We start from the raw sequence: 24,189 nt of genomic DNA, 5'->3' as shown, positions 1-24,189 counted from the left end.
ATACTCACACATAGCTACCCTGAGATGCGCAAAGACATCCATGTCAGGAACAGTCCTTCCCCCTGCCCCACAGTGAAAATGCAGGAACATACAGGTAGAATTTGTTTATTGGCACTACTGTGCTTTTATCTGGCAGTATGTTCAAATGTATGCTAAAATACTTAAAGTTTCTGAAAAGATTACAGGAACACTTGCATCATCCATTCCAGATACAATCAAGGGGTGACTGCTTCCCAACAGATGTCAGCTATGTTCCCTCGGGTGGCAGGGTTTCTGTGCCAGTTTGCACATCACTTCTTCCGGAGAACTTACTACTAATTCAAGTGTCTTGAACTTTTATTATCGTGACAAGTGTAACCAGCATCTGTTTTAATCTTAGGTTATGCTTGATGCATGTTCAAATGGTTACGGATTTGTAAGGAAGCATGTGTGAGGCTGTCCTTGAAGATTATGGTTTCCAGACAGTGTAGCTGAATTTTTATGAAAAAATATGCAGGCTTTTTCCACCTCACTCTTTTGCCAATCCTGCTCAGTCTTGTGACTCAAAGGGGCAAAACTGCACAGCCCAGTGCCAACAGGGGCCCCAGTTTCAAATGCTCAAGAGCTGGTGTATCCAGACCTGAGGTTTTGGTCTGGCCTGTGAAAAGGGAGAGAAAACCATCTGTGAAATCTGGAGGCACATCTAGGTTTGGCTTCTACCCCAGGATCCCACAGGCTCCCATAATCCTTTATGGCTATCTGCAGGTTGGGAGAAGAAATCCTTTCTCTGCACTTTTCCTCTGCTCCACACCTGACACACACACAGGTTCCCCGGGGCTTCCATGGAGCCCTCGGAGCACTCCCGGGAGGCACGAACAGCAGGGTTTGGTCCTTTCGGCTTTAGAAAAATGCCCTTTTCTAACTTAAACTGGGGGGAAGGAAGAACAGCCCCCTGAGTGGGGCTTCTCCTGTGGGCAGGAGCATGCTGAAGGCATGACTGTCGCTGGCAAATCACAGCAGAGGCCCCGTGTCGCCGCTCTCCCGAGCCTCTCCCCGGGGCCGGAGCAGGCCGGCGGCGCTCGGGCAGCCTCGGCGAGAGGCGGGCGCCGTCCCTCGCATTCCTGCCTCAGCAGGGAAGGGGAGCGAGCGCGGACGCTCCTTCTCCTCAGCTTCCCCGCCCTGGCCTTTGCTTCCAGCCAGCCCCGCTGCTGGGAGCCCCCGGGGAGCCGAGCCAAGGAACCGGAGTCTCCCCTCCGGCCCCGCTGCTGAGGGGAGCGCAGGGCGGCTCAGCCAGACAGCCAGACAGAGAGCAATTAAACCCTCCCCTGGCCAGCCCCTGACACTCCCTCCTGCATTTTCCAGTCTGTGGTTACGGCGCTCAAAGGGTTCCATTAAGTCACCCAGTTTTACAGGTTCCTTAAAAAAAAAAAGGGGGGGGGGGGGGGGGGGGGGGGGGGGGGAGGTGAGGGGGAGTGCTCGAAAGAAAAGTTTGGTCATGGCAGGGAATGTGTGATCAAAGCTGAGCCCAAGCTTCCTGTTACACCGGGACTATATATATATCGTGTCTTTAATGTTGGGGATGTAAGCAGCTGCTGGAGCCTGGCGCTGACTCTCTGCCTGATTCCCAGCGCGCTGAGGTTTCTTCCACCGACCACAATGAACAAGTTCCTGTGCTGCACGCTTGTGGTGAGTCCCTTCGGAGAGGTAGATAGGCTCTAGGATGCATTGCAGCTTCAGACATCAGGCTGGAGAGACGCGGCTTTTCCTCTGGGGTTTTTGTTTTGGCCTGGGCTCCGGGGGGGGGGCATTGTTTGTTTTTTTGTTTGTGGGTTGCTTTGCCTTCTCTCCATTTTCTTGGTAAACCCTTTTTGTTTCATCTCTCCCAACTTTCCTGGTGAGTTTGGAATGTGATGGACATGTCCAGCTCCAGGGAGACAGCAGGGATTTTCATCCCATTTTCAAGGTAGTGGCATGATTTGCTTTCCTTTTGCTTTTATTCTGTCTTCCTCCCTCCTTTTGTAAGGCCTCATCGTATTGGTCTGAAGCAAAACCCTGTATCAAGTAATGAATTTAGAAACTGTAGGCTGGAATGTTTGTTTCTGATTTACAAAAGCTCCATCCCTGCCTGCCTCTAATCTCTGCTGCAGTGGTACTCTTGGTATCTCAGATACTGGGCTGGCTTTTTTACCCAGGAAAACCACTGTGAACTCCACAAAAAAAACCCCACAAGTGTGTGGTTCTTGTCTTGGCTTAGAAAATTCAGCCTCATATGCAAGAAAGTGATGAATTAGTAGCTGTGCCAGTAGCTATTACAGAAAAAGTTGTGTTATTAAATCTGGTATAAGCCCCTGCTTTAAAAAGTTTTTGTTTACTTGGTGATTTAGTAAGATGCTTCCAGGTGCAAATTTAGAGATGTTAGCAGTGCAGTAAATCTTTCAAAATGTTATTTAATCCATTTAGTCATATGGAATTGTATATGAGTTCAGTTTAATTAAAACCTGCTTACAGACAGATCCTGTGTAACATCTATTTGGAGGCTATTCATCTTTTGCATAAGGAAACTTTCAAAGAAAAACATTAAAAAATAATATTCAGAGCAGGCTGAATAACTTGCTTCTGGGTTGTTTTGGTGAGTACATTGGCATTAATGTTGTGGCAGAGCATTAGAACTGAGATCCATTTATTCTGAAAGCTTTTTATAAATGCAACGAGATTTCCAGGATCTGATGAGTAATGCGTGTTTATTATTCTCTGTACAACTTTCTGAAAGAGCTTTTTGAGAAACAAACCCGAAGTAATTAATGGTGCAAGGGAAGAAAAATTTGTCAGGCTTGTGGTCGGCAGATTGAAATGCAGGACAGTTTTTCATTTCATGTCTGATGTTGTGCCTGCTTTTTCAGTATGAAATCACAGGAAGTTAATCTGGGAATTTCAGCAATATCTAGTTATCAACTTGCCTTCTTATCTGTGGCTGTCATAAAATAATCACATCAGGATTTTGATCTTGATTAAATGCAATGTGCCTATTCATGTTCTCCCATAAAGTAATAGCATTTGGTGAAGTTCAGCTTAATCCTCTGACAGATGAGTCTTGGAGCTGAAACACATCAGTGGCAGTAGATAACAAAGAGCTTAATCATTCAACTGCATTATTACTATTATTATTATGCAATTTATTTTAAATTATTGTGACAAGTAAAATTAGTGAAGTTCAAGTACTATCAGATGTGCTAGAGCTTAGAAGAGTAGCTTTAGTACCTGTTTTATAAGAACCCTTTTAGGAGGCACAACTGTTGTTCAAAGTTGTGTTTGTTTGGCTCACACGCCTCCAAACCTAGTTTGGAGACATTGTATCTAAAAAGACTTTTGGAGCATGATGAGAACCTTGGCCTCTTTGCTAAGGTTTCAGAAGGGTTACCTGGTGCACTCATGTTTGTGTTGTTTGCTTGGAACACTAAAGCTGCTTACAAACATTATGAAATTGGTCTGAATGGAAAGAAGTTCCCCAGAGCTGAATCTCATTACTTGTCACGTAACTATCTTGACCCTTATACTTGACCTTTCTCTATTTTGGATCTCTGGGCACATGTGACATTCTTTTTCTGGCTTGCCTGTTGGGTTTGCTGTGCGTAGGCAGCAGTGGCTTTGCAGCCCGCGAGGGTAGGAGTTATCTTTCTGTCTGACTTTCTTTCTGTCTGCATGTGTCTTGGTTAAAAATAAAACACTAAGGTTACCAGAAGAATTTTAAAAAATATTGTCGAAATTGAAGCAACACCCACTGTTCAATCTCATGGAAAACTTAATTTTTTTCCTTCTGTAAAAACACCTGTTTGCACATAGTACTGGACATACATTCTCTAGCTAGCAGTCAGCTGTTAGAAATTATGTTAGTGCAAAGGGAGACTGTAGTCACTGTGGGAGCACCCCAGCTTTGGGTTAGCTCTAAATCTTGCTGTCACTCTGGTGAATAATGTTCCAAAATGTAAGACATGTATTTTGGAGAGTATCCGGTTAGTTTTTCCGGCTTTCTCCCTCTACAAGCTTCAAGGCAAATGTAACTCATATAAATGAAGACTTTCAATTTAGCACTTGTTTGATAAGATATAAAACTGCTCTTCAGCTGAATTTCATTTTCCTACCACTGAAAATGAAACAGTAGTTTCGACCCCTAAATTGCTTTGTGAATGACAACTAATGGTGCCTCAAAAAGTCTCTACAAGACTTGACTTTTTGACGTATTTCTTTACTGGTAGAGAAATGAAGACAGTGTTTCATAGCCTCAGTTTTCAATACGGGTCACTCAGGAGAGTCACCAGTTGCATTCCTTATGTAAAAGAACAGCCTTCACTTTATGAAGTGTCTTCCAAACAAAAGTAGGTTCTGTTATATCCAAAGTGAGTGGATTACAGTGAAGCAGAATGGTGGAAGAGCTTTATAAGCTGAACTCAAACCAGTGAAAATGACTCCATGTTAGCTTTCACTGTGTACCTGGCACTCGGCTGTGGTCTGCAGAAAGGTCCTTTGTCTGGGCAGCACTCTTGTGAGCCTGCAGCAATCCATGGTTCATCAGTGCTGCAGAGCTGCTGGCCCAAAGAGGTTAAATCTGGTGACTGCATGGGCCTCCAGAACAGCAAGATAAGAAGGATGAGAGCCGGATGGGAGTAATTTCTCCCAGGATGACAAATATTTTAGAATGGTTATTTTCAGTAGGTGGACGTGGACCTGATCCAGCACAGCATTGTCACATACTGGATCTGAGACACAAGCTGTTGATGAGGAGGACCTTGATAATATCATCCAGTGCTATAATATCATCCGGTAATATTTTGCCAGTGGGATTTCTCTGGGCCTGAGCATGATTTCAGTGAGGAATTCTACCTGAGGGCTGAGGATATGTGAAGGCCTCCTGCCTTAGCTTTGTCCAAATACTTTGTGTAGAAGACAAAGTAGGAGAGTTATGAGGTTTTACTTTGAACCCAATGCAAACACTGGGAGCAATCTGACAGATGTCTTGAAAGATTATTTATCACACAAGAAAATATGCTTTGGAATACTTGCGGAATGCAAAACAGAAACAGATTTATCTTTCTCAGCAAATTAAACATTCTCCTTTGGTCTACAACCCAAAACCACAAAGCCAAGCTATATAATAATATTTTCATATGCTGAAAAGCCACTTTCTTTTCTGCCACAAAGCAGTGATTTAAAGGGATGATGCTTGAATGATTTTTACTTCATGTGCTTTGTCTTCTAGTTCATTTTAATTCAACAAGAGAAAGCAAGCAGCTCTTTGCCTTACATTTAAAGATGAAAGAAAAGGGCGTGTATTTTTTTATGCCCAGTATCTGAAATGAAATTTTACAATCACATTATTTCCCTTTCAAAAACATCTTCTAAGGACTCAAATAAATGGACTGCACAGGCCTTTTATGTTAGCATTGTGTATGCTGACATAAGGATGGTGTGGAGAAATATAGCTTCAGGCCTAATGTGCTGAGTGACACAATGAAAGAACTGCTTTCTAACCTTGGATACTTCATCTTGAATAAGTTCTCAGTATTTACTTGCATCACACTGACTTACACTAGACTTACTTTCCAATATTTACAGTTCATCCCAATTTCTCACACTGAGACAGGCATCCTGAGAGGTGCCCAGGATTTTCCCCAGGGAGATGGATGAAGATTGAGTTCTTCAGTCCTTTCAGAACTGAGCCCATGACACTAGAACTCAGTTTCACACAATAGGTTGTTAGATGTAGTTAGTGATACTAGGTTTTCTTTTGCTATAACTATTTTATTACTGATAGCATTTCGTATTCATAGAACAAAAAAAACCTCTAACGTTTGGGAGGTTTTTTTTAAATTGAGCCTTGCATTTCACTACCCCTAGAAAAAAATGTATCTGACTAAAAATTAATTTGTTGAGATGAAAAACATACTGAGCATTATTGGCTTCCCTCAGTGTTGGGATATAAAGGATTGGCTGAGGGTTTAAAAATGAAAGAAGCTGCCTGGATCTTTTTAGTCCCTTCTCCATCTCTTCCAGGAAACCAAATGTCATATCTACTTTCAGAGAAGCATTGAGAGCTATATTTAAGGTACATTTCTTGCACCTGCTTCTCAGTGAAAGGCTGTTCCCAATCTTCTTCTGATGAGAGAATCCCCTTTTCATTTGCCAGCATTACCCTTTAACAGAGAAAGTTCTTCTCTCTGAGGTCACTGTCTACCTGTACTGAATTCATAGCTTCTGTTATGACTTGCCAAGCTATTGAACAAGTCCAGATCCTCTCCAAGAAGAAGCTCCCTATTTCCGTCTAAACTTTCTCTGTATCGCTTCCCAGTGAATTAACCTTTCCTAAACACAGATGAACAGAACTTTACACAATCTTCTGAATGACAAATCCATTAATTTGGCCATGTGCGGCACTGGTGGATGCCAGCTCTGGTTTCTTAAGGGTTATAGGATGAACATTTTCATTGTCCCTACTTCTGATTCCCGTCAACTGAAGCCAGACTTGTAGTTTCTTCCTTCTTCCAGACTAGCACATGATATACCTTTTCCAGCAAGAGCAAAACAGGCCAGTGCCAGCATGATTATGGAAGAAGTCTTGCTTTCTATGAAGCTTTTGGGGAGACCATTGTTCAAAACTAGTAAGTTCTGATTATGGCATTTTCCTATGCTCAAATAGTGCTGTTTCTTACAGAAGAGATTCAGGTGCTTCGTATGTAGACCACCTTTAAATATGGGCATTCAGATCAATCAGAGGTTTTATGTAGCTAAGAATCTGCCATCAAGTTGGTCATAGCATAGTTTAGGAGAGGAAATGTCAGGAATGACATAAAATTCATTTAAATACCATTTTAATTTGTCTTAGGAACATCCTTTTGAAGGGCCTCTCCTGATCATCCTTATTTACCGTATTTAAGTTTCCACATCAGAGCAGCCCTGGAGTGCACAAAGTAGATTTACCAAAGTAAACTGGCCTGATGAAAGTAAATCCAGAGATGGACCCCAGAGACACACCAGATGCACTGTAACCACTAATGCATGCTTGTCCATGAGAGCAGATTGAAGTTAGTCTAAAATATCCCCTCAGAATAATACATAATGTGGATGTCAGGTGCGCAGCACCATCTGTTTTGCTCAGCAAATCTGCTGTAACAGGTGATGCAAATTCCTAATGTAAGCACAAACTCAGGGTGTGTTAGGCCAGGAGAAAGGACAATTTAGTGATGTTCCCCTCCAGCTTATTCTGGGAACTGGGGGACAAAAAGTCTTTTCATTCTGTTTGTGCCAAGTTGCTGCAGTAAAACTAGTGAAAATTATATTTCATTATCTTCCACCATTACTACTGAATTTTTGCAAAACATCTGAGAAATAGATTGCTTTTACTTTGGCACTTGATGTAGGTTTAAAGCTAACTTCTGATTTGCAGGTTGCATATCAATATTCAGAGTACTCCGGTGTGCTACGTGTTTTCAGACTGCATAGAAGACAATTTTGCAGATTTTTTTTTTTAAGTATTATCAAGTAACTTACAGTAGTCTTATGAAGTGTGGTATTGGGGATTGAGGTCTAGAAATGTACTTAGCAAAGTACTAATGGCTGTATTTGGTCTAAAAAAAAATCCTGAAACAAAAAGCCCTAAAATGGGCTGTCTATGGCAGTGGTCAACACCTGATGCATAGAAGACATGGAAGAAAAAGACAGAAAAATATCACTATTTTTCCAAAACAGTCCTCAGACTCAAGCAATTTTTAGCTTGGGATTTCTTGATTAAAAGGTGACGTTTATGTTTAATAGTCCTTTATGATTTTCATCTATTACTATGTCAGGTAACATCATGAACTCGACTGTTTACAATGTCCTGTGGCAGTAAGTTGCACAGCTCACTGTGCTAATAAACTCATAGTAGTCAAACAGTAGCAGTGATGATAATCTAGCTCTATGTTGAAAATGATGTATAAAATGCTCTGGTAAAATCCTGAGATATTGATTGCATTTATATCTTTAGTTTGACTGAAGAATCTTTATGTCATAATTTTTCACTAAATAAAATAGTTGGATCCTGCATACGTGTGGCTCAGCCACTGATCAACAGATTACTGCAGCTATGTAATTTGTGTTTCTGGGAAAAAAAGGGAAAACAAGTGTGATGTGCTTTTGTTTTAAAAGCACAAAGAAAAAAATCAAATGGGAAGACTGATTTTAGTGATGCTGATTTATTAATCCTATTAATATGGGGTTTGGTTATGCTAATTTAGATTAATAACATTCTGGTTGTCATTATTAGTTCAGAGTTATTGGTTCTTCCAAAGACAAAACTCTGCATATCTCACACACATAGTGTTCAAGTATTGTTTTGCTCAATTTTTAAAATTGTGTTGAAATGTTTTCAATTTTTATTGGCTTGTTTCCACAGCTGTAGGTTCTTTAGGAAGCGTCTCCATTTTCCCCTACACACCCCTATGTTTTCATACTCTGATTGTTGAATTCTAATTAATTTTAATGCTGAATCATCCCCTGCAGCAAAATTCTTTACTTGCCTCATACATGGTTTCCATTGTAAATAGTTGAGTAAGGAACACAGATAAAATCTTGTTGTTCTTGCTCCTACGTGTTGCAGAGTACAGTTAAAAGTCATGAAATGATTCACCTACCTGTTTGTCACATGAAAATGTGTCACCAAGGGTAGAGGCACAACCCAGACGAGCAGATTATAGTGCAGTGACAGCTTTGGGTTTGTTAGGAGCTGTGCACTGCAGAGCAGGAATACTGGTGTTTCTGCATGAGGATGTGCTGCCCATATGACTGGTTGCTGTCCCTAATAATTTTCACAGTGTCACACTTCTACCTCTGTTGGGAATTGTCTTGGGTTTCCACAGAAACCTTCATGAAGTGTGGGTTGATTCTTGTCCTTGTAGTGCCTGTGCCACAGATTGTAGTCAGATATGTTTTGTGAGGGGAGCGCATGTGTCCATGCAAGTCTTGGACTCTAGGATGCTAGTAATTGTATTATCTATTACTGAATTAAAACTATAGAAGAAAACTTTACTGTTCACATCAACAATTAATGAGATTACCAGGACTTCCTTATTACTAGAGTCATAGCTGTAGATTTACCAAGGGTGGGGGCATTTTTCCTCAATGTAAAGCCACTCACTATTAAAAAATGTGCTGCGCCCTCTTTGTTAAATAGATCACATGAACCAGATCCAGTCATTTAAGGAAAATGGATTTGCTCATCAAACTTCAAAGACTAATAAGGAATTTCTCACAATGAAAGGTATTGTGCATTGAGATCACAAGAAAAGTGAGATCTCTACCTCTAGAAATCACAGATTGGATAAGTTATCAGACTTAGTCAAAGGTAGCTACAAGAGGCTGTAGGGAATATCCATACTATCTGCATTTCATTCCTCAGCCTAACTATAGCTGTATGAAAAGTGGATTCATAGACAGGCAACAGGAGAATGCATTTAAGAGTATTTGCTTAAGCAATAAGAGTTCCCAAGTTAAGCACCTAAGTTGTTTATTGTGACTTGTGTTAATGCAGATGAAATTTTGAATTGTCCTTTCCAAACTTAATAAGACTATGGCTTTAGAAGTGCCATGATGTGGCAGAAGTGAGGCCCTTAAATGAAGCATCTCAAGGAAATACAGAGTTTAAAAAAAAAAGTTAATTCCACTTATACTTTGGGACATTTGGAAAAGAAGAAATACATTTTTGAAATTGAATTGGCAACTCTGTATTAGCTGAGAGGGATTAAAATAGCAACACAGATAAGTCTGTCAGATCTATAATTTGATTTGATACACTTAAGAAAAACATCTTAAGTTAGAGCCAGTTTACTTCATCTTTATAAAATGTACAGGTTTTGGAAGAGAAGTGGCACATGCATACAGTGCTGGGACAGAGCTGGGTTATCAGTGAGGAGGAGTCTGCTGTTGGCAGACCCTGTGGGGATCAGGGTGGTTCTCGAGAGTTATTTTTGTGGTAGACCGGTGGAATCACAGAACCAAATTTTCAATTATAAGACCAGAACAAAGGGATATGGAGGTTGTCTCTGCAGCAGGGCAGGATGTCTCCGATCACTAGGTCCCAAATCACACCAGCAAAGCAGGCTGTTGTAGGAAGCAGGAGGACTGTAGCTGTCATTGCATATGCCTGTACAGAACCAGATTCTCACAACAGCTGTGAGCCTGTGGTTTTAGGTAGGAAACGAAAGCATTGGCCTGGTCTCTTCCAGCTCATGCAATTAAGTACTTAATGTGCCCTTCATAACCTGCGTCATTCTCTGCCTCTGTCTCCAGCTGTGTCTTCCCCTTTGATGTAGCTGCCACATTGCATCCCAAGAGCTGCTGCGTATCAGTGAAAAATTAAGTGGAAAGCATTAAAAAGTAACCTCTATTGTTCTAGCCATTAATTCCTGGTAAAAAAATAGTGTAAGCAAAATAGTGTGAGGAATCACCTTTAAAGGTGTGGTGGTGGTGTAGTACACTGGTCAGATTCATATGCTCGGGCACAATTGCTTTTGTATCTGAGGTACTCAAGAACACAGGGGTGCATAATCCCCACACTGACTGTGCATCAGATAAATTCTCTGGTGCCAGGCAGTAAAAGGCCATTGCCCAGTGATATTAAAAGGGTGTAAATGGGAGAAGAATAGGATCTACATCTCTGGAAGAACAAGGAATCACTTAGGTCGGGAAGATTTGCTAGATAAAATCCTGAAACTTTCCCATTCTAAGATAGACATGGAAGAGTCTGGAAGCTGGCCAGTATCTTGGCAATTTCTAACGCAAATATTTGCTTGAGGATAGTGACATGAGTAGACTCATAAACTCATTAAAGTGCAGGTTTCTTTTTGATCATGGTGCTCCCCGGAACTAAAAGGAAGTGATGTTTTATTTTCCTGTCACTAGCTCTTGGACATTTCTGTTAAGTGGACCATCCAGGATGACTCTCCCCCTAAGTATCTCCATTACGACCCAGGAACATCTCGCCAGCTGCTGTGTGACCAGTGTCCTCCTGGGAGCTACGTGAAGCAGCACTGCAGCGCCAGCAGCCCGACGCAGTGCGCCCCGTGCCCGGCTCAGTACTACGCCGACGAGTGGAACAGCAACGAGGAGTGCCAGTACTGCAGCACCGTGTGCAAGGAGCTGCAGTTCGTCAGGCAGGAGTGCTCCAGCACGCAGAACCGCGTCTGCGAGTGCGTCAAGGGCAGGTACCTGGAGCTCGAGTTCTGCTTGAGGCACACGGAGTGTCCGCCCGGGTTCGGTGTTGCACAGGCAGGTGGGTGCCGCTCTTCCATAGGCACAGACTGAATTAGAGCCCTGCCGCACGTCCCCGATTCATGGCGGTTACAAGATTAGGAAAGAGGCTTGTCCAGATGAAATTGCAGGACAGTAAATTGTAAAGCCAATTGAACCTGTTCTAGTCTGCATCATTTGGGCTGTAGCCAAATGAAGGTTTCTCAGTGGAATACCCTGCTCCTGCTGTAATATATAACTTAATGGCAGTAGCAAATGTAGCAAATTGCACTCTAATGAGAAACATGATGGATTGCGTCTTTTAAAGGAACATTATCTGGCGTGTAGTGTTTGTGTGTGATAAATAATAATGTTTTCGTTTTGAAATCTGCTGTTTCAAGCAACTGTGTATCTTGACAAACACCAGGAGCACTACATTTGACACCAAGTGTATAATTATAACAGCATTAATGTAGCTCTAGCATCACAGCAATATGTGGTAATAATTAATTATCACCATCCTAAGTGGAATTCTTAGGGAAACTGTTACTATTATCAAGCAAACAACTATTTCTTTGTCAAGCAGGCTGGCACAGTGCTGAATGTCTGATGGGGATATAGAGCAAAGCAGCACTTTTCAGTGGAGTGTATTCTTCATTTAAGACAACATAAATTGTTAAACCAATAATATGTTCTTCCCTCAAAACAAAATACATCATTTATTGTTTGGTAAATGTCATGGCCCAGTTTAGCTCCAGTATTTAACACAGCCTGAAAGAATTGTAAACTGTCATTGTATCAGAGCTTGATCACCGTCTGGAGAGGAGAACTGAGGAAGGAAATGCAGAAAATCAAAGCGTCTCAGACACCCACAGGCAACCCGTCTCCGGCCTACTGAATGATTTCCCTAGGAATGACGTACCTGCAGTGAGAAACACTAGGGCTCGCCTCTACATTTTAGAGCTGAGCTGAATGACAGGCTGGAAGCCCTTTTCTGGGTTATGAACCTCTCCTTGGAGAGCAGCTTTGATGTAAGGAGAAATGTCACTGCTGTAGCTGCTCACTAGTCCTTGAGTAATTGGTTGATGAAGCATTATCCTGATGCCCTTCCACTGTTAAGCATTTCCACTGGCAGCTACCCCATTTCCATATTGTAAACCTTCATTAACCTAAACTATTATACCCAGGGACTTGGGTTAATGAGGTTCCACTGTATCTCGGCAGCAAGTCAAAAGGGGCCAGAAACAAAGTTCTCAGAAAGAATGTTTGGGAGGTGAACAAAGTATAAATTGTCTGAGCAACCAGCATGCTGCATCCCTGTGAGCACAAGGAAATGTGGCAGACAAATTTCAATCCTTCAGCTCAGAATGAAGCAAACTTTTAAAGATAAAATGTTGAATTTTGTAGTATCTTGAAAAATTGGTTTCCAAAAGACCATCAGATTGAACCAGCTGAACCCAAGCAGACCTCAAACAAGGAATGAAAACATTGTAAAAATAATTGCTTCCCCCTATGTCAATAGTCAGTTTTTGAGGTGAGGCAGCAATTAATTTAATAAGCACGTACTGCACTGTGTTACTGCCTTCTTCCATATGATAGCCCTGAACTTTGTAATGATGCAAATTCAGATGAATAAAACCTAAGAGTAGAAAAATATGATTTCACTCCCACACAGGGAGGTGGTGTGGTCCAGTGCCTCATTTAAGGCTTAAAGCATTAGAAATCTGTTTCCCCGGTGCCAGTTGTCCACGATTACACTGGGATATCACCTTGCTTTTGTAATCCCCTTTTGTGAGTGCAGATTAAGGCTTTGTTCCTTTCTGCCACGGCCGGCCCTGTGCGAGGCAGGGTATCACTGTACCAGGGAAGCAGCACTGCTGTGAGGCAGCTCTGTCTCCCCGGTGGCGGCTGCCGTTTCCCTGGGACGAATGGGGGATTCCAAGCGAGTTGGAGGGAGTGGCAGAGGGGCAGGCAGACAGCGGCAGTTTGTGCCCTGAACAAGAGCGGCGAGGTAAACAGCGAAGAACCTGGCAGAGCTGGAGGGTGACTTTATGCTCAGCGATGAGAACACTGATGGATTACCCGGTTTATTCCTCTCTTGTGCTGCAAAGATTAGGCAGGAAGCTCTGAGCAGAACGATGCACCATTTGCGGGAACACTCCTTTCTTCCACTTCCTTGCTGCCAGAACACAACAGCATCCTGTCTGTAGCAGGGAAAGTTGCTAAAATCCAGCTGATTCAGGACAGCCCATAACTGCAGGCAGTGCACATTGCGCAAGGGCAACGCTGTGGCTGCAGAAAGCACAGGATTTGGGAGCTGCTTGGCTACATACAGGGTCTCTGGCAACTATAAACTCCTTTGTTTTCACTCGTTGTCTGATGAAGTGCTAAGTCAGGTTGTATGCAAGCACTATTCTTTATTTCACAGCTGATTCAAAACCTGAGATTCATACTCTTTTTCTCTAAGGATTTCCCAAAATAAATAGAATATTACTTAAAAGCTAACATTAAAATAATCATCCACATGTAAATACTTTAAAAATACACTAGATGGAGGTATTTTCTTAATTCAAGTATAGTTTCCAATTATTTCGAATAAATTTTAAGCACGTGTTTAAGTTCATGTTCATTAATGCACTATTAGATACCAAACGTCAGGCACTTGTTAAATGTTGGATGAATAAGGATGAATTAAGAGTGAATATACAGCAGTTATTGGTGCTGTTACTTTCCTGACACTAGTGGTTAGACTGCATAGTTTCAGATTTCATGGATTAGTTTTCTTCCTCTTTGTAAATGTGCTAGAACCATATGTTGTCATTCTGTTGTTGTATCATATATTTAGTTCTGAAGTAAAAATACGCATTATAAATCACCAAGCGAAACATGTATGTCTATTAAATACTTTTGTTACATTGGTTACTCTGCTTTCTTTGCTTTTAATAGTACTTAATTCAAACCTCAAAAGAATTTCAAAATTGTTGTCTTTAGTTGATATTTAGTTGGGTTGTATTTTTATCTAGAACTGAAGTAATTCAAGTAAGGTTCTGGGCAGTTATTGCAGAGTGAAATTCAGAACACTTTTTTTGCCATTTAATTGCTTTACAGAATATTTGTACAGTTGAAGGATGAAGATCAGACATAGTGTAATGTCTGAACAGATTCAAGTAATTGAGGTTTTAAAGATATTACTTTACTAAATTACTGATTTAACCAGTGATCACTGATTTTAAACTTGGTAACAAGCATATTTAAAAGTACTATTTACTGTATTTCACCAGCAGGAACATAATTCTCTTTAGGCATCTTCTGTCTTTTTTTTTTTTAAATGATTCCTTAGTAGATTGCAAACATAAAAAACAGAAGCATGACAGTTTAGAGGAATGTTTTCCTTGCTTTCTGTATTCTTTTAAATTTTTTTTCCACAGTTGAGGTTATACATAATTGAATGCATTGTTTTCCTGTTTCCACAGGTACCGCTGAGAGTGACACTGTATGTGAGAGATGTCCAGAAGGATTTTTCTCAAATGAAACCTCATCCAAAGCAACCTGTCTTAAGCACACCAACTGTAGTGCCCTGGGTTTCAAAATAGCTTTGAAAGGAAATGAGGTTCGTGACAACATCTGTCAGGAAAATACAGATATGACACCTCAAAAATGTGGAATAGGTGTGTATCACATTAAAGAAGAATGCTCTGAAAACATACCTTTAGTTATCATTGAAATTAATTTATCAAAATCTGGGATAAAAATACCTAGCTTGTTAGCTCTTTGCCTGCTATGGTGATGGCCATAGTAGAATTTTAACTATTGTAGTTCAGACTAAAAAGAACTCGAGCAGAAAGAGAAACAGCACTATAAAGATAACTTCTTAGTCTGTTTTACTAACACGTTTTCTTATCATTCTTGGGGTTTTTTTGTTGCTTTTTTTTTCTGAGTCAAGGTAAGAGATCAGAACAACTGACATCTCTTTCTCATTTCAGATGTAACCCTGTGTGAGGAGGCTATGTTCAGGTTTGTTGTTCCTACTCATCTCACACCTAAGTGGCTGAACATACTAGCAGACAGCTTGCCTGGGACAAAGGTTAGCACAGAAGATATCGAAAGGATTAAACAAAGGCACAGTCCTCAAGAGCAGACCTTTCAGCTTTTGAAAATATGGAAGCAGCAAAACAAAGAACAGGATATGGTCAAGAAGATTATCCAAGGTATCTTATTGTGACAGCATGTGCATTATAAACAACCTTCTGAATGGCATTTTAAAAACTGTTTGGGATCAAATACCCCCTGGGGATGTGTTGTGCTTGGAGAAGGATCTGCAGGGGCTGACTGAGATACATCGATGCAGTGAGCATAGAGAAGATGGGGGAAAGCAGGAACAGAATTCCACTTCTCCAGATCAGTCAAGGACTGAATTCTTCCCAGACTTGTGGCCTGCTTTGGAGCGTGTGTTGTGCCATGACCAAGGTCCCCTTTTGAGACTGCACAACATACGAAGAATTTTGATCAAGTGAGGAAAGTGTTTCCCACTGTAATGTTTGAGCAGTTGAGGTTAGAGGGAGCTGGTTGCCTGCAGCTGAGAGTGCAATTTGTCTTCTATAAGGTGGAGGTTGATATTTTGGACTGGGACATCTATCCACAGGGTGCGGGCACATGGGAGTGAGGAATACACAGACAGGCTTTCCCTTCTTTTTCCCTTCTGGTACCTATTTGTCATGCTGATTCACTGCTTTGTTTGTGCTGAATCTACCAAGACAGGTTTCAAAGATGAAATAGTGCTGCAGTGTTAATAGCAAGGTTTCTTACAACAGTCAGGCCAACCCTTTTCATGTAAGCCACCATCAACAACCACCATGTTCGAATGGCATATAGTCCACTCAGAGTAGATTTGAAAAATGCTGCAGAAATGTTTTTTTAACCCTCTGCTATTTAGTATGTATGCTTATGTCAGACTGTGAAGTGTATAGAGTACTTCAAAATTCAAAATTATTATTTTAACAAAGCTTGCCTAGGCATTTCTGAACAGAATGAGCTAAATTTTCATTCACTGGAACCAAATACTAGGAGTCCTGTCACATACACACAACATTTTACAAAATAGATAAGCCTAAAAAAGCAAAGATGAGAGAATTATTTGAAGCAAAGGTATTTGGAAAGCAAACTCACCTTGGAATTGTGGAAGCTTTTCTGCAGGCTACAGTAAATTTGTAATGTTCTGTACTTACCTCTCTTATCTTTTTACTTTCTATAGATATCAATCTTTGTGAAAACAGTGTCTTCAAGCATGTTGGCCACCTGAACCTCACCTTTGAACATCTCAGCATGCTGATGGCAAGCTTACCAGGCAAGAAGGTGGGAAAAGAAGATGTTGAGCGCACAATGAAACTATGTCAACCCACAGAGCAAGTTCTGAAGCTTCTCAATCTGTGGAGAATAAAGAATGGTGACCAGGACACCATTACAGGTTTAATGTATGGACTGAAGCACTTGAAAATGTACCACTTTCCAAAACGAACCATCCAAAGTCTGAAAAAGGTGATTAAGTTTCTTCACAGATTTACAATGTATAGATTATACCAGAAACTCTTTTTAGAAATGGTAGGGAACCAACTTAAATCTGTGAAAGTAAGATGTGTCTAGCTCAAGATATGTTTCTCTCTCCACTGACTATTTTTCTCTAATTACTGCCAGCAGTAATTAAACTGGAACATTATTTTGCCACATTTTGATTTACTATTTATAGGAATGCCTGACTGGAATAGTTCTAAGTCTCCTGCAGTGGTTTTGAAGGTTTATTTTTTCTTTAATAAAAATCACTTTTGTGTAAGCTGTTAACCCAATGATAACACTAAGAGCCTGATTCTGCATTTTTGCACATTCAGAGTTGAAAAGTCCCACTACAGTCACTAGATGAGAAAGGAATGCCAGACCAGGCTCTCTACTCCAGTATTTGCTATTTATATTCTTCAAAGAATAAACATTTTTGTTGTACATATTTATTAAGTTAAATGGAAATTGTATGAGACTGAATTTTAGGAAGAGGAATGGAAAGCACACTGTATATTTTCTAGTTAAACAAAAATGATTCCATATATTTTTCTGGTAAAATTTTGTAGCATGCCCTAAGAGTTATTAATTTCTTTACATTTTGTATTTAAAAAAATGTATTATTGCTTAGTATTATTTGTATAAGTTGTGGTATCTTTTGGTAAGGATGTTTTAATTTATCCAATGATTTTAACTCAAATACGGTGAAAATATAGCTCAAGTGACCTGAATATTTAAATATTCTGTGAGGAAGTGAATGTACCATATTTAAGAAGCTGGATTTTTATATAGAATTTCATAATCTTATTTTATAAAACAATTAAATTTTTCAGTTTACTTTTTGACTGGTGTTTTACTCTTGACTCTGATGTAGGAACTAATTACAAAGACAGACTATGTGGATTTTGCACCTTATCTTGGGCCTGGATCTCTGCTACTCCCTCTCTGGTCTAGTAGTTAATATGTGAACCATGTAAATATTGATGAGCACTGGATTTTCACGGTCATTGCAAAGATGTAGAAGAAGCTAAAAAAGTATTAATGGTTCCAGTCTAAAAGGCCCAGGTGGTTGTGATACAATTGATTACAACTCCACAGACACATTTGGGCCAGCACCACTCTTGGCCCAGTGATGTTCTTGGAGAGCTCACAACCTTTGCCCTAACCACAGCTTGTAATTTCATGGAGGAAAGATGATGCATGGGCCTGACAGGCTTGGAAAGCCTCACATACTGCCACTGTGTTTAAAGGAAGGGAACACAGAGAGGTCACAGAAGAAAAATAGTCATTTACCATTTCCCTCAGCTACAGGATGAGGCACCTACAAAGCCCTGAGCCCCATAAAAACAGAACAGAGAGTGGATGAGTGTCTTATCAAAAGCTCACAATTTTATGGACCAGTGGTCATTCACAATGCACACCAAAGGCTTTGGTGGCTTCAGAGAGAGACTGTCGTCTTGGGGTTTTTTCTTTAAACCATGTGAACAGAGCTTGAATATTCAACATATTCTTTTCCATTGTGTAAGGAAAGGAAATCCATAAGCATTTAGGCTTGTATGACAAATATTCTTCTACTACAGATGAGAGGAACTTAAGCAAAGAATGAGAAAGAGATTTCTGGTTAATACAATAGGTGCTCATTAGAATTGCTCTCCATACAGAGGATAAAAATGGGACATACTAATTTAAAATACTGGGGATTCATTTTTCACTGAATTCTCACATCACCTTTTTATCAAAAGGAATAAACTCCCTTTTAAATTTCACATGCTATTAGCATCTCATTTATCAGTGTAGCTGAGAAATGGTGCTGAACACACAAAAATTTCCTAGTTTTGTGTTGATTCACTTGGGATAATTTACATACTTCTACAACAGAAAGTGGTTTTACATATAATTAAAAGATTATAACAACAGAGTCTCAAATTTGCAAAATAGATACCAGATGTTTCCATGACTCTGACAGGTGTGGAGGTTTGGGGTGTTCTAGGTGTTAAAGTGAGAATAATGATCTTACTGGCAACAAAATTAAGATCACACACACATTGTAAACAATATCATCTGAATCCTGTCTACATATAAAACAATTTTGTAATTGATAGTATAGTTATATTATCAAGTAGAAATATAATTTAAAAATGTTTCACAGAGATAGATCACTCTAGAGAAAAGCACAGTTGCTTCTTAGTACATGGGTTTTAATTTATACTTTATACTTCCATTTTTCAAATAGTTATATGTAACTCTCATTGTAAGCAATACAGTGTTTGTGGTCCTTCAGGAATAACAATAGTGAAGAAGGTGCTTGGAGCCAGAACCTACAGTTTTTGCTATAACTACCATGTGAACATACTGTGCTTCACTACAGTAGAGTATGGCCTGGACTGGATTTCCTGGGAAAATTTAGCATTAAACTATTACCTGTGCCTTTCAAAACAGGATTTTTCCCCCTAAACTTAAAGATACACATGCTTAATGAATTATACCTCTTAAAGCTGATTCAGTTAATCAGTTGCCCATGCTCAGGTAGACACTTCTCAGTCAGTTTGTGCCTCATTTATCAATTCAGCTTCACTCAGCTGGAATGACTTGAACACATCCTGAGCAGACGACATTTAAACTGTATTCCCTTCCCCAAAGAGCCTCCAGCCGAAAATAGCCAAGACAAACAAAAGCAAGACCCAGGATAATGAGGGAGAGGGTGAGGCAAACAGAAAGTAGGAGGAATGCTTGGAAAAAATGTGGGTTTGGGGGTGGTAGCTTGTTTTATAAGGAAGGCTGCAGGAGAAAGAAGATGTGCAATGGGCATCAGGTGGGAGAGGGGTCCCTCTGTCCATGGCTTGGAGGAAATGCTGCTGTGGGGAGGAAAATGTGAGGTGTGAGGGCTGGGGACAACCAACCAGAGCTGGGCCTTGGGGGTGACTTGAAGAGGGGTTCTGTGCTCAGGGTGCCCTGACCTACCAGGGTAACAGTGCCTGCTCTCCTCCCAGCCTGGCTGATGACCAGACTTGGGAAGCAAACGTTTTGTCATCCTCTGGCCAGAAGTGAGGCTGGCCTTGCCTTGGGGTGGAAAGGAGGAGAGGGACAGGGAAGCAACAGGAGTATGCTGCCTCTGCTGCCCCAGCCAGGGGCAGGGTTTGTCCTGTCCTGTCAGCTTCCTCTTCACTGAGAGAAAGGAAAAGCTGTTTGGGGAATATTTGAAGGAGACAGTGAGATGGGTTTTAAGGCAGGTTCTTCAGCTGTCATCTGTCCAGCTCTGCTCTCGAAGCATGGAAACAACCCTGACCTATTGAAAAATAACATGGGTTTAAAGCACAACATTATGATTCCAAAATTTTTTACAACCTTGCTTTTTAAATGTTTTTTTTATATGTACTTTATATGTACTCCATCAAGGCAGTCTCTTGAATTCCAGAAAATGCTTTGGACTATGGGGAAAATTAGTGAAGAAACTAGATACTAATCTCTGTAATAATATTTTTTTATGCTGTGCACATCACCAAGCGCAATAGACCCCGGCCTGGTCCCTGACCGTGGCCCATGAATGCTCTTATTTAAAAATTGATAGTATAGCCTGCTATCGACTGAATGTTTTAAAAATAAAGCCAGGTAGTAGATAGCTTTTAAAAAGTTTAGAGAACTGAATAATGATGTTTCAAAGTGATGGTTAGGAATGCGCACAAAACTGAAACCGAGCACCACACACACACACACACCATACACCAGGAACACAACTTATCCTGGGGCTTCAACAGGCCATGATGGGGACTGCAGCTCAACCAAGCCCTTCATCATCCTCAGACATCCACCTTGCCTGTCTTGATATGGGTCAACATTGCCACATCCAAGGCACAGGTGTCTGGTTTGCTCGTGAATCACCTTCAAAGTGGCCAAATTTTCAGCCTTAAAGTAATTCAAAACCATGGCTCAGAAATAAACAAATATTTCTAGAAAAAGGTACCAGTAATTTCTGCAGACTATCAGAAACTGTTCAGTTTTGGACAAATGTCAAATATGAAAAAGGCCCACCCTTCAAAATATTACTTTGTTGAAATAATGTGGAGAAATAAAAATCAGACAAAAAGAACTGAAAAAAAAGAGTTTTGCATTTTTCTTCCTTTACCTTAGATGAAGAAGCAAAATTGACAATAAGCTCGGTAATGAGGAGAGAAAAAAATACGTACAAAGCTAAGGCTGCAGTCATTGTGTGACTTTTCCCCGTGGAGTTCAAGGACAAATCTATGGGAAAAGGACTAAAAGAATGGACTCAGAATTGCAATGAATTGAGTAATTCTATTTTTACGTTAGAATTTTGAACTGAAAAAACTTGAGATGAAGTAAAGCAGATGAACACAATGTAAATGTAATTTATTCCACTCATCATCATCTTCATCCCTTGTATTTATGGCAAGTTTGCGTAGGATTCCTCTGTTTGTCTTTTCGCATTTAAAAAAAGTTCTTTCATACTACCAGGCTATTTTTTTAAAATCATCCTGACCTTTAGTACCTAGGAGGTTATTTAAAAGAAACCACATGATGAAAGACTGTGGCTTTGGCAATATTTCTTATATGAAGAAGACAGGGTGTGGTTCAATAATGGTGAAGACAGAACTTTCCGGAGAATATTTTTCTCCTTTATTTCTTTATCTAAGAAGGCAAGTCTTCATTCTCTTTTAAATAAATAAATAAACTTTCTGCAAGTAGGATATATATCATTCTGGATATGCAGAATTTTGTCAGCAGACAAAACAAGATTTCTGTCTATTGACAGTATCAGTGGTGTGGTATTTGTGTTGTGCTGCAGCTCTGCCTATGGCACTTTAGATGACTGAAATGGCACATCCTAAAGGATGATTAATCCCGTTTAATACAATGGAAATTCGGTGTCAGTAAGAGATAGGTCAGGTCTTTGCATTCTTTGAACGGGAGAGACTGAGACATCAAAGACCAAGGTGCTTAAACACCAGCAGTTTCACAGAAGCTTCTTTCTCCTGGCCAGAGTTAGGGAAGATGAACACAGGCTCACATTTTTGGGAAGGGTGTCCACACTTGGGAGATGTGTCAATGCTTGAAGTAGGGTGTGTTTTTTGGATTGCAACAAAACAAACTGAGAGTAGCTGGCAGGCTGGTGAAGCCATTGGGAAACTAGGCTATTCCTGTCTCTTGGAGCTAGAGAAGCAGCTTGGTTTGACACCGCGTGGGTTGGGACCCAACACGGGGATACAAGGAATGGGTAGTTACTGCTGTTGAGAAGTGTTTTTGAAAGTCTGAGAAGACTGACATGCCGAAACCTCAAGAAGACAGAGGAATGACGCAGAAAAATTTTGCTCTTGGTGCCTCAAAACCAGACTTTCTCTCTTGAAACAATCACAAAAACCAAATACTCAGAAAAGAAAAGATTTCTTGCAGTTCTTGACAAAGACCCAAAGTGGGTGATTTCGTGTTGTCAGAGGATGCTCACAGGCAAGCAATGGCAGCATCAAAGCAGTTCAATGCCCAGCTGTAGAAGTGGTGACCCAGTGATGTTCCCAGCCTCTCTCTGTACCCTCCATGGACTTGGGCACTTTAAACTCAGCACAAGGATGTTCAGCCCCACTAAGGAAGCTGTTGCAAAGGTCTGTGTACTGAAATTGTGTCCCTCCATTCCCACCCCACCACTGTCTTAGTGACACATGGTCTTACAGCCCGGCTCTCCCTTGTGGTGCAATCCAGCCAAGCGATTCCTTCAGGTGCAGATAATTACTTCACCTTCCTGCCACACCTGGAGCTGCTGGTGCCCACCTCTCCTTATCCAAGAGCACACACAGAAGGGAGGTGGCAACAGGAGTGCAATTCTTCTTCCCCAGTCTCAGGGGACTCTACCCACCTCTGCTGGGAAGGGGCCCTGACAGCCTGAAGGAGTCACCAGCCTCCATCCTGGAATGGGGCCACACCAGTGGCTGAGTGCGTATTAAACAGTTAAAGAAAAATGGGCAGGCAGGAACTTAATTTGCATTAAACAGGAATAGAAAAAATATGCCTGCTCAGACAAAAAGTCATGGCCAGGAGCCACAACCAGGGGAGTATCAAAAACGCTTTGTACAGCTCTGTGAATTCAAACTCTGAGTTAACTATTGTTAATTTAGTGTTCTTTTCAATTAAACTAATTTTAGAGTATTTCTACATGCACAAAGAAATAAATTTCAAAAAGAACAGTATTGGGTGAGACAACACCAGGTCTGACTGTTCATGTCTCATCTTCCTTGCTCCCTTAAAACCATTCTCATCACACAATAGCCGTATTACAGCTCTTTCTGCTTTCATGCTGCTCACAGTTTGTTGATGCAATTCATTCCCCTGCTCTGGCAGAGAGAATGGCTCAGTTCTTACATTGCATTTTACCACTCTCCCATTCAGCCATGCTGTCATCCTCATGTCACCATGCAGAAAACCTGCAAGGTACATACTGAGGCTGCAATGGGCAGCAATTAACCACAGAGCCACTGCACTCTAAATAACTGACTCTACAAAAAATACTTTGTTACTGCAAAGGCTCCAACAGCAGTGACCAGGATGGCAGAGCACTGTGCTATTGCTCTGTGCTACGTTGTATTTACAAGATGCTTTGGAAGTGAAGAAATTGCACCTATTCCCACAGAAATGTCCCTGCTCCCTCTCACATGATGATAAGTGGGTGGTTATTGCAACATCCCACACTGTAAGCCTGAAGGGTATAGGACAAACTCAAACACCCACAGAATACAGAATAAAAGGACTCTGACAAACAAAAAGCCTGGATTATATGTAGGGTAATGACTAGGAAAACCCTTGAGCTAGGAAAATACAGCCCTGTGAAGAATCATCATTCTTCATATCCCACAGCTCAGGTATTATAAGACACATGCTTCAGTTTTGCTGGAGCAACAATAAATCTGACACCCACAAAAAAAGCATCAGTCCTGTTGCCTGGTTAGCCTTGCTTGAAGCTAAAATACCCACAAGCCCATTCAGCATAGTAAGTATTTAATCAGCAGTTTCCTGGGTTTGCTCTCATGCCCCAGAGATACCATTCCCACAGAAAGTTTAACTGTAGAAATAAATGTATACTTCCAGAGTTGGCTATTTATACATGAAATAAAAATAATTACAATAATAAGAATAAAAAACACTACAGCTTTTTAATAGCCACCTCTGTTCTTTTTCTGTAGGAGAACGCTGGGTTTCAAATTCAGCCCTGGAGATATTTTTCACTCTCTCTAGAATAAGTTAATGTTCAATCCTGAGATGCCTGAAGGGAACTGCTTGCCAACAATAGAGGAAAGCTTGGAGTAATTTCCCCACCTCCTGAGCAGTTTACTACCTTCTTGGTAAAGTATCCTTTAGGAAGATAATGCGTCCTTGGCCCTCATCTACATAATGCTCAACGGT

At 40.8% G+C, this 24,189-nt stretch overlaps 1 protein-coding gene across 1 annotated transcript; it reads left to right on the top strand.

Moving 5' to 3' along the window:
• Positions 1 to 1,444: 1,444 nt before the first annotated feature.
• Positions 1,445 to 17,619, top strand: TNFRSF11B (TNF receptor superfamily member 11b). The gene is made up of 5 exons (XM_042036253.1): positions 1,445 to 1,665; positions 10,909 to 11,278; positions 14,709 to 14,903; positions 15,219 to 15,443; positions 16,487 to 17,619. The coding sequence occupies exons 1-5, from the start codon at positions 1,636 to 1,638 to the stop codon at positions 16,873 to 16,875; spliced, it is 1,209 nt and encodes a 402-aa protein (XP_041892187.1). The 5' UTR covers positions 1,445 to 1,635; the 3' UTR covers positions 16,876 to 17,619.
• The last annotated feature ends 6,570 nt before the right edge of the window (positions 17,620 to 24,189 follow it).

This window comes from Corvus kubaryi, unplaced genomic scaffold, assembly GCF_017639235.1.
Source record: "Corvus kubaryi isolate FWS band 111438036 unplaced genomic scaffold, C.kubaryi_AGA036_p1.0 37385, whole genome shotgun sequence".
NCBI lineage: Eukaryota > Metazoa > Chordata > Aves > Passeriformes > Corvidae > Corvus > Corvus kubaryi.
This window is presented reverse-complemented; position numbering and strand designations above follow the sequence as displayed.

Bases quoted from the DNA above. Each gene is read 5' to 3' on its own strand.
- TNFRSF11B (XM_042036253.1), top strand. From the start codon at position 1,636: ATGAACAAGTTCCTGTGCTGCACGCTTGTG. The intron at 11,279-14,708 runs GTGGGTGCCGCT...CTGTTTCCACAG, and splicing joins GTTCGGTGTTGCACAGGCAG to GTACCGCTGAGAGTGACACT. The intron at 14,904-15,218 runs GTGTGTATCACA...TTCTCATTTCAG, and splicing joins ACCTCAAAAATGTGGAATAG to ATGTAACCCTGTGTGAGGAG.